The sequence below is a fragment of the Syngnathus leptorhynchus genome, chromosome 12, assembly GCF_054491065.1.
Source record: "Syngnathus leptorhynchus isolate UIUO chromosome 12, UIUO_Slep, whole genome shotgun sequence".
Lineage (NCBI taxonomy): Eukaryota > Metazoa > Chordata > Actinopteri > Syngnathiformes > Syngnathidae > Syngnathus > Syngnathus leptorhynchus.
Window position 1 is genome coordinate 4,974,314 of NC_141206.1, and position 10,830 is coordinate 4,985,143.

The 10,830-nt window shown below is 40.8% G+C and overlaps 1 protein-coding gene across 2 annotated transcripts in view; it reads right to left on the reverse strand.

Moving 5' to 3' along the window:
- eng (endoglin) overlaps nucleotides 1-9,948 on the reverse strand; it is a 46,664-nt gene extending 36,716 nt beyond the window's left edge. For both annotated transcript variants that reach the window (XM_085926616.1, XM_085926615.1), the window contains exons 1-2: nucleotides 9,620-9,948; nucleotides 8,690-8,825 (exon numbers count right to left, since the gene is read on the reverse strand). In XM_085926616.1, the coding sequence (XP_085782742.1) occupies nucleotides 8,690-8,801 (112 nt within the window). In that variant the 5' untranslated portion in view covers nucleotides 8,802-8,825; nucleotides 9,620-9,948. The remainder of the gene's footprint in view (nucleotides 1-8,689; nucleotides 8,826-9,619) is intronic.
- Between the last annotated feature and the right edge of the window lie 882 nt (nucleotides 9,949-10,830).

The window sequence follows — 10,830 nt, forward strand, 5'->3', positions numbered from 1 at the left end:
CATTAATAGTTGACTGATCTCAAGTAGCGCAAGACAATCAACAATTCAAATGTAATTTGTCATTTTATTCCAACTTCACCACTTCAGACTGGATCATCATCACATTCTGACTATTTTATGGAGAGGACAATGACCTTCCAATGGTTGCATAGTCTTATAACTTTGCCTTCCCATAAATTACTGTAGCACAGTCCAGGTCTTAGTGCTTTGATTCAAACTGAAAGAGGCATGAAGGGCAGTTGTGTCATTCATGGAACAACTTCTTCACGCCTTCCTGCTCTGTACTGCAGCTTGACTTTGTCCATCCCCATCAAGCCGGAGGTCAAGGCCGGCTTCCTGTTATTCTGCCTTTCTGCGCTCATGTCTCTAGCTCAATAGCCACCACAGCCATAAAGGCATTTTTCTCTTGTTCTGCCGTGACGGAATCAACTTTCCATGACAGTCACCCCAGGAGATCTCGCTCATAAATCGTGTTGATTGCGGATTGCAATTGGGAGTGTGTGCGTGGGCATGTGTCACATTTTTACAACGCACCATAGGATATGAACAACATTCATTTTGCCCTCGTGACCCAGGAAATGCCAATGGCCTCGCTAAGCGGTTTGCTGGTAAATGAGGTATGGAGGACTATTTCATTCCGTGTCCTCTTTATCCACTTATATCACCCGCCTCCATTTCCCATTTCATGTGAGAGGGAAATGTTTACGGCAGCTTGCTGATTTCCAGTTTGATGTTTGGGTTTGAGTAGGTGGTTAGCAGATGTGGGAAGAACATTAACCGAATTCCACCAATTCATGTCTCGGCGTATCAGCGACACGGACAAGTGATTGTGGTATTTTAAAACCAGGTCCACAAAATAGCTGTTAAGTAAGACCGTGGGATATCATCGGTCGTTGACACGGTTATCACGATGAAAGGATGCCAAGATCCAGTGATCAACCTCAAGTCAAACTTCTTTCACACACATTTTTTTGAGCAAAAATGCAGTGTGTGGTTAACCTTTCACTAATGGAATGGCTTAGATCTCTGACTTCTTGAGAAATTACTGTTTTCTTCGGTACTCCTCTTGGAATAACTGTTTTCTGGGCAATATCCAGAGATTAAAATTTGTGTTTGTGGTGCACATGACCTGGTTTGTGGCTTTGATATACACAAGACCTCCAGCAAATAACATTGACTCCACAATCCAACTATTCTTAGAATATCACTCAAGCAAATATCCAAAGAAAAACCTTTGTGTTCATGTCTCGCTTCCCTCAGGCGCAGGTTAGTTGTGACAAGCTTTGTTGCTTTTACGTGAACGATACATAATACCGTCGGATAACCATATTGTCTTCACTCTCCTCTCCAAATAATAGCTACAGTATCTTGGAATAGAGTGCTTCACTGAAGGAGTTTGAATTTGATTGGCTGTCTAAAAAGATCCCTGCAGAGTCTTCGTTTTCTAAGGTGCAATCGACGGCAGACATTGCAAACATTGTAAAGTATAGCTTTGTTTTCTAAATTTGGTTTGGGCTAGCACAAGCACCAATCACTGCTTAGAGTTCTCAATAACTACATATATATATAAATATATATATATAATTTCTACATCACCTCGCTCGAGCTCCCCCTCGTTTTCTACACTTCCTGCAACAACTCACCTCCCACCAGATTTCACAGTGTAACTTCTCCTTGAGCGAGGCTTTCCATTTGACAGATTTACTCGGGTAAGGATCCCTGCGGAGACAGACTTGCATCTGACAGGATAAAACATCACTGCGTGTAGGCGGCAAAATAAAAACAACCGCTGTTCACGAGAATGCAGACAAATGCCCCCATTGCAGCGGTTGCCGGTGTTTTTCACACCGTGTCGGACTAAGGTGGGCCCCACAGTGGTTTTAAAATACAGAGTTTGGTTCATTTGCTACATTTGCTGCAAGGTATCATTGGTTTATCATTATTTATCATCGACGCTCTCTCCGATTATTTCTCAGCTCGGCTGAGCCATTTGCATGCTTCGATGGAGAGTCAAACAACTGAAGCGTAAAAGTGCTGTAATCAGACTTTAAAAGGGACTTCATTTGGACAGCACTGAACATCATAACCCTTGTAAAGACAAGGGATGTGACGATTGCATCGTCTCGCATGCGATCGATACCTCATCATCGGAACTTAATATAGACATCGTATTTTTCTTCAAATGTATATTCTATTGCAAAACTCAGCATCAACCTAAACCAAACTAGCAGCAGACTTTTGGATGCATTTCTTCACATATTAAAAATAAAGTTTTTACTCCATGGTACAATGCACTTGGTTTTATTGGGGGTGGTGCTCCAGTAATTTTTTTTTAATCACTTTACCAAATAATTAGTTTTGCACTCCAGTTTGGATAATAGCACACTAATAATTGTATATCAACGATATACCACTGTTGCTTGAACAATGTAAAGAGGAGCAAGCCGACATTATCATCTCCCCGTACTAGACTGCCCATGGGAGTCCATTTCCCTCAGAGAGTATTCCTCTCATTTGTTTCCAGGATTAAAGGAAAACACTCTTATTACTTCTTAAATGAAAGCTCACCGTCCGTGTAGGGCCAATATAATTATGCAGAGTGCACTTGAGTTGCACTACGGGCGACCGGTGGCTGTATTTGGGCGTTCCTAGATACTTTGAGGTGATTTATCTTCTTCAGGGATCAATGCAGCCCAACACAGAGCAGGCTGGCTGGCTGGCTGGCTGGCATCCTGTAGTTCTACTTATTCCCTTTTGTTCCACACAAGCGGCTAAATCCCGGACAGCAAGTGTCTGAACTCGTTTGCATTGACTTAGCATACGTGCAGCACACAACGTGACTAAAATGTGTATAACAGTAAAATGGACACAGTTATGCTATAATATAAGAAAAACAGTTATGAAGCAACACCGTGGCAGCTAGTAAAGTATTCATTGCAGGGTGTACCGTCTGTATACGTGCACTATTATTCTAAGGGCCCATAATCCTCCCTTCAGAGTAACATCGCTCCACGCTCTGTTAAACATCATAGCGATAAGGACATTTTTATCTGTCGAGGTTCAACCTGAATAAAAGCGACTGAAGGGAGTTTTTATTTTTGTGGGAGAGGAGTGAATGTGATCAGCCCCATGTTAGAAATATAGGCGGAGTGCTTCATTAAATTGCAGTTACAGATGAAATTCTATTGAAAAAAATGCAATTCAACAATATTTAGCCATTAATCTTGGAAGCAGAAATTTCCATTTGATTTTGCCGCGGAACCATATTAGAGAATCATTTGTTTTTCCAGTCCACTTTTCATCTAATATGTAAGCATATGTCATCATTTTTTTTTTTTTAAATTTCATCTTTTTTTAAAGAATCTAAATTGATGTTTTGTCCTAGGGTGGCACAATTAAACGATTACACAACTCAGACGATTAATTGTGCCTCCCTCTTACTGTAAAGTTGGTCTGGGGAAATCGCAACGAGGAAGGACAGGGCCCAAAGTTCCTTTCATAGTGACTTGTTGGCTATGGCTGGAAAAGGCGTGCGGTCAAAGCAACAACACACCGCACGCACATCTGCGCGCACACACACAGACACAGACACACACACCTATTGTCCCGCCGTTTCCGCAACTGCAGATTGAGGCCTGACCATCCACAGGAAGGTAAACAAACTCTTATCAGTACTCTGCAGGGGCATGCACTGTCCCTTGGCCTCTCACCCCTGTGCTTGCTGTACATCATCACACAAGCTTCCTGAGCATCTTGCTTCCTCAACCACCTGAAATACTATCCATAAAACACTAACACTCACGCACGGTGATTAGTGGTGTCAAAGTTTCGACAGCTTAGAAAAAGGCCGCGAGCCAAACGGCTACTCCAGCCAGGCCGCGCTTGGAAAGGAAGCCAGGACGTAATCGCCGAGCCTGGAGACAGCCTGTCTTCACACTAACGCTGTTTACCCCTCAGGGAGCCATTTGTCCGTCGCCTCATCGTTGTCGGAAGCCGGCGGAACGGCGAGTACAGCAGTGGCGTATGGAAGGTCTATGGCTCACTTCCTCTGTGCTCGCTTTATGCCCGTAATGAGACGTTCCCCATTCACGCAAGCATATTTGCGTCTATGCTGTCTTTTGTCGCGTCATCAACAATAATAGATCACTTTCACCTACACGCTCTTATATACCGTTTTACCGCAAATTGAAGTTTGGGGTTCAACTCAACTACAAAAAATTCATTTTCATATCCAACAATTTTGTCAGTATTGAAAAGTTCTTGTCCGGTAACATTGATACCACTATCAGTATCTCTGTCCAGTATCGGTACTCATAATGTTTAATACTGTACACAGTGATGTCATGTGACCAGCCTGATCTATACCCTCTGTATCGGAGCCATATCAGTAGCCTGCGTGTCCAGATACTTTAAGGACACACATGACAATTTTAGGCGAATGCAATTTATACTATGAACAAGCTATACACACCTCGGGCAGCTGCCCCATGAGTTGAAAAATCGCTGACCTGAAAACTTTCCAAATCCAGTTGATTGCTCTGCATGCACACTAGTATGTTGTTAACCTTAATAAAATATTTCTATAAAAATCTATCTGGGGTGTGTTTTTAGAAAGAGGTGCTGAATTGAGAAATGTCGTTTAATTGAATGAAGTCCACTAGTGAGGCTATGTAGTACTCTTTCCCTTGTATCAGAAAAGATTGATTGCGTAACATAATCATACATCTGGATGTTAGATGAGCACAAAGACAAAATTAAAAAGTTCCGTGCTAATTAAGCGCAACGTAAAGCAGAGACAAATGCCACACTGTCTGTTCCTAATCACTGGAGATTGATGTTGCTCGGCAACAACCTATGCATCATCCGCAACAAGCAAAGATTAGCTTCTTGTTGTTTATTGGTGAGTTGTTGGGTTTTATTTTTTGTTCATTTTTGATTGATTCTCTCCAACAGATATGGATGACTTCCAGTTTTGAAGGCAGGAACACAACGAAAGCTCTGATATTTGAATCAAGACACAAGCCAAATGGAAACAACAAGGGGAAATGCACAGTGCTTATGAGACCAGAGAGGTTATCGCTCTCAGATAGCTCGTTTAATACTCCTGACAACACATTACGAGCTAATTAAAATGTTGCAGCAGTTAGGACTTTGACTTCCAGTGATGAGGAAAAGTTGGAAATGTTAACGACAGCAGGGTTTCGGTATCAGCAGAATCTTAAACGGATTTGTGAGGCAGATTTCAACTCCGGCTTAAACTCAAAGGCTATTCGCTTGCTGTCTGGACAGACATTTGCTTTACAGGGAGTCTCCAATAATACCACCTATAATGTTGCTATGTTTGTTGCTATTCGTTTGAAAAATAGTCGATAAAGTTAGTAAAGTTGCTACATATAGGAACCAAGTTTCTAAATGGGCCAAAAATAAAGATTCCGTGTTAGAACTAAAAGACTGAAAACGTTTTGTCTTAAACAGCACAATATGTAAACATGGTTTGGTCCAATGCGAAAAAATAAATTCTTGGGACATCAATTAAAAAAAATAAAAATAAAATTCAAATCACTCGGGATTTTCTTATTACGTCAACACACGCACACACACATTGTCACCCTCAGCCATGAAGATGCGATAGAGATCTCAGGTCTATAAATAAAGATTGAGCGGTATGGCACCTGAATCAACAGGAAGACTACCCGCCCAGTGCTCGAATCAAGAGGCTTGCAAACACCTCGTTGGGAATGAGTCTGTTCCCAATGTCCCACGAGGATTGTTTTTTTTTCCTAGGCTTCTGAATAAAAAGTAACAGAACTAGATTCAGTACAGGACCAACATATTTTAGGCTGGTGACTTGGGAAAAACAACAGGTTGAACTTTTAAAACGATTTGCAACTAAATTCTTCAAAAAAGGTAGAATGCTGCTATGGAGTGTTTCACTCGAGACTGATTTTGAAGGTCTTGAGCTTGTCTCGGACTGGATTTCCAAAAGTCTTGTTCCTGTCTTGGTCTCGTGAGGTCTAGCCTTGGGAAAGTCTCGGACTTGGATAGTGTGACCTTGAGCATAACACTACTGTTATAGGCAGACGAGACCTCCAACACTGACAAATCAAAATTTCTTACATAAAAACAGAAATTGTGTAGTGTTTCGGATGTAATATTTATAGGGCAAAGTCCACAACCTTAAAAAATTGAGCCGAAGCATATAAAAAAAATTAAAAAAAAATCACGATACGGTGCATTAGCGCCGAGATCATTTTTGGTGACTAATCTGCCGGGTTCAATTAAAGCGCTTATGCTCCCCCGCATTGCATTATCCTCATTAATTCACGTCCCGAGTGAATGATTGAGTGAAATTAAGATAAGACGCAGCCATAACGACAAATGAACTTGCAGTCTTTGAGTACTTTAGGTCAGTGGCCGGTCAAGACGACCAATGACATTGCACCCTCACAGATCCATCCCGAATGTCGGAACTTCCTGCGAGAGCCACTGGGCCTGCCCGTGGGCACAAACGGTCGGGAGATAACGGCGTACATAATGCCAGGTCTTATCAGTGCAGACAGCAGGCATGTTGACATGGGCACAAGTGGTCGCCATGCTGACGAGGCATTTATCTCAACGATGACTAATGAGCCGTTCAGAGCAAACTGCGGAATAAGAGCACTGGGCCAGACATCACAATGTGGACGAATGTTAGTATTATTTTGAATAGTCCATGCCGTGTGTGACAATTAAGAGATCTGAAGCTTGTTTTGTTGGCGGGAACAAAGCAGAGAAGCCACTAGTCAGGTATCACAAGTAATTCCCAATAGTAAAAATGACAAGGTGAAGTATTTGCAACTCCACTGTAGTTACAAAATAAGCCAAAAGTTAGCCTAGCGTCTTCTCTTACTTTTTGATGCCCTTGTGGCACTATGCAGCTTCGCAGATGTCAGTCTTGGGTCTACGACCGATATCAGGTTCTGGGTAAGACACTACAATTGTTTGTGTATAGACTAAACTGAAATTGGAATTAATTTTAATAATTTTACTGTACCACAAACAAATAAAGCAATGTCTGATATTTTCTGTATTATTATGCATGTGAAGACTTTTGACCATTGTTCTTTTTTCTTAATGTAATGTGTCAACAATATCGTCCACGTTGAATATTTCTGGCCAGTCAAGAGTTCCAACTATACATGAGAAATAAAGGAGATTGGCACTGGAGCCTTCTTTGCAGTGCATGGGGAGTTGAAAGAGAGGAAAAGCAAGGCAGGCAGAAATGGATTGTTATTTGGGAGGGGCATAACACTGAAGGAGATTGAAATCGGTCTGGGCCAGCCAGCGACAAGTGGTCGCGTCTGTCTCCCTGCCACCCAGTCTGACGGCCGCCCGGGGCTGGCTCACGCTGCATTAAAACACAGGAAGTGGCCTGTTTTGACTCGCCACGCCACTTTTTCGCATGACATCGGCCTCCTTTCCGTCTGAGAAAACCCTCTCACGTCATCATCGCTTTCCACTTTGTAATACTTAACAGCGTCATTCCTGTTACATTATAATCAGCAAAAAGGGAATTCTCTCGTTCCCATCTGCTATCTCTCGTACTGTATGATTTATTTGGCTTTTAAAACTGTTTTAACCACCCCTCCTCTTTTCTCCAGGTGCTGGGTAATCCCGCTTTTGTACTTTTCTCCCAGCTTGTGGAGAGAAGCTCCCGGGTGGGCACAACTCACAGCAGGAGGTCCACTAGCTCTAAAAGTAACGTACAGTAGCATACTCTGCACCATTTCCTGTCTGATAAAATGCTTCCAAGTAAGTCATAAATCATATTTCAGAATCAATACCTCAGTGAGGCGCACAGACAACTATGTAAATTTACACTTGAATGCGTTGATCAGAGCCGCGTGTCATTAGAATAAAACATCCAGTAACTTGTGTGGAATTGATTGTTGAATTGTGTCTTAAAGCGGTCGATATAAAATGTGCCGCTTTATTTGGCTGCAAATCCAATCGGACTTGTTATTATTGTAGCCTACGTAAAATTGGAAAAATGAAAGCACAGACTGTTTCAACAAAGTTGTGAGAATAGAAAGGAAATATATAATTTCACATGTTTGTTTGAACTAAAAATAACAGAAAAGTAAAATTATGGGAAATAAATGAGAAATAACACCACTGCAAGATTTGTGTTTCATTATTCCATTGATAATCGGAATTGAACTGAGAAAATTCCAATGGTTTGAAATTATTGACTTACATTGTCTGAGCCACATGCAGGAAAAAAAACACTGAATGAATGAACATCAATACTAGACAATAGAACATGAAAAGGAGTAAAAATAGAACCTAGCAATAAAAAAAATAGGTGGGGTGTTCAGAAACAAATATTAATAGACCAACAACTTTTATGAAGAGTATGATGACCACAATACAGTCGTGTCTCGCACACAACTCCCATGTTCATTATTTACTATTAACTGGTGTCCATCAACATTCTTATTTCATATATCGGACAATATAATCATTAAATCACTACAGCAGCTTCTTCTTTAGCCCCCAATATCGGTTCATACCAAAAGCTGCAACGCTGTTGATTGCAATGGGCTCATGGATAGTATTGTTTGGATTTTGCAGGCTTCTAGTTTTAATATATTTGCACATAGATCGTATTTACAGTGTATTTTGATGAAGGTATGATCATGTGGCTCACCTGAGACAACCGCAGCAAGGCAGAGAAGAAAAGAGAGCAACTCCATATTGGACTTCAGTTGACCTTTCAAGGGATGTAGATGGAGAATTTCAGTTGCCTCCTGGAGTTGCATGCGTCTGTTAATATAACTCAGGGCCTGGGAAAGATGAGGTTGAATGTAGATTTTGAAGAGCAAAGTAAAAGCAATGAGATTTATTTACCACCAAGAGAACCCCCGCCTTCCCTGAACTAAATCCATATTTTTATTATAAAGCGAGAACATAACACACTCGACGCACACAAAAAAAAAAGAGAGAGAGAGAGAGCACAGGATTTTACAAAAATCACCTGACATCTTCACCCCGGCTTCCTTGATGCATAATCGGTTATCGTCTGGGCTCTGTACAGGGAATGTTTCAGGAAGCGCTTATACAGCAAAGCTTTTTGCTTTAAATAAAATCACAATGCGGGGATCAGATAAGGAGCAGGAGGCTGACTCCTGTTATGTGAATCACATTGGAGGAGGGGGGGGTCTGGAATTTTTTTTCAATTTATGAACGGCCAAGCCAAAAAAATAATGCCAAAAGTGGGATTCAGGGGAGGAAGTGAAAGTTGCAAAATCCTTGATGGAAATTGGAATAATAGCGACAACCAGAAGGTTAATTTAAAAAAAAAAAAAAAAATTGATGGAAATTGGAATGTTTGCGACAACCTTAAGGTTAATATTTATTAAAACTTTGCATTAATATCAGATCAAATCAAACTTGAAAGAACTTCATTTAGAAACTGGAAATGCTCGGGTTAAAACTCAAACAAGTCAAATGTTGGTCTATTTGCAGCAACGCGCTCCAAAACGGCTAATGTTTACAAATATAAAAAAAACACTCGAATTCGGGGAAAATAGCCTATGCATAAAGTGAACAAACGTAAAACATTAGAGACAAAACATACCTTTTCAAAGCGGCACGCAGTGAGTTAGAGAAGCTGGATCGATTTTAGTCCACGCGTGGATGATGCGGCTTTTCTCAGCGGTTTGAGGCGAGTCAGACTTATCCAAAACTTTGGCCACTGGTCTCGTCTGGGCGGCGCACTTCCACATTGCTACGCCCCCCACGGAGGCAGCCTAATATAAACTCAAATATTCCGCTCATTTGTACGGAAAAAAAGTGAATATTACAAAAAGATTTTCTTCAATCAAATCTCAGACTGTTACTTTTTTAATTTAACAGCTAAATGCAACTTTTAACTTCAAAACTACAATGCCAATAAGGTATCAAATCCAGGTCCAGAAAGTAAAAACCCTACCACAGTGTGGCTTAAACCACAGGTGCTTCTAATCGACCAACAGGTAATCTTCCAATTAACCAACAGGTAAATTTCCGGGACATGGGACTTGGATGATGAGACTCACTTGTGGCCGGAAAATAAACTGTGGCAGAGTTTTTAATCATCTGGACCCGGATTTGATACCTTAGTTGTTCATGTCAAGCTTTAACTGATGTTAAACCAAATTAAACATTCAAAGTATTATTAAATGACGTTTTTTATGTTTTGTATTTCTTGAGATGATGCTTTTACCATTTTCAGTGGTGTGTTAACAAAGAAGCCAAAGGTCAGCTTTCTTGCGTTGCCACCCTATCGACGCAATCTTACCAATGAAATGTGCATGTTACGCTTCTCGCAAAATTATCGATACAACCAAATGTCATGCACGGTAGTATTTTTGCCATAGTGACACAAAAACATAAAAGAGCTTTCATCATCATGACTAAATCAATTACCACCATTATTGCCAAACTCGGATTGGTCATTTATAGCAATCGAAATAGACTATTCTTTTATTATCATCACAATTAGCCTTCGGTGTTAACTTTACCTTGAGTAGGTTTACGATTTATCTCGGCGAATGTAAACATTCAAGTTTTTCTTACCAACCTTTCTTGCGTGTTTTTGTAAATGAATTTAGTATGTGCCAGTGGAGTGAGTCATTCTGTTCAGTCCAAAAAGGATGTTGTGACTACTTAATAGTTTATCACTCCCCCTCGCCAGTCTGTATTTGTTAAATTATAAATGCCATTGTAATGGAAATGTACCAGTACAGACTGCTAAGTGTGATCAGATAATAATGTCTTGGTGAAGCAGCATGTGGTTCATTGTTTTAA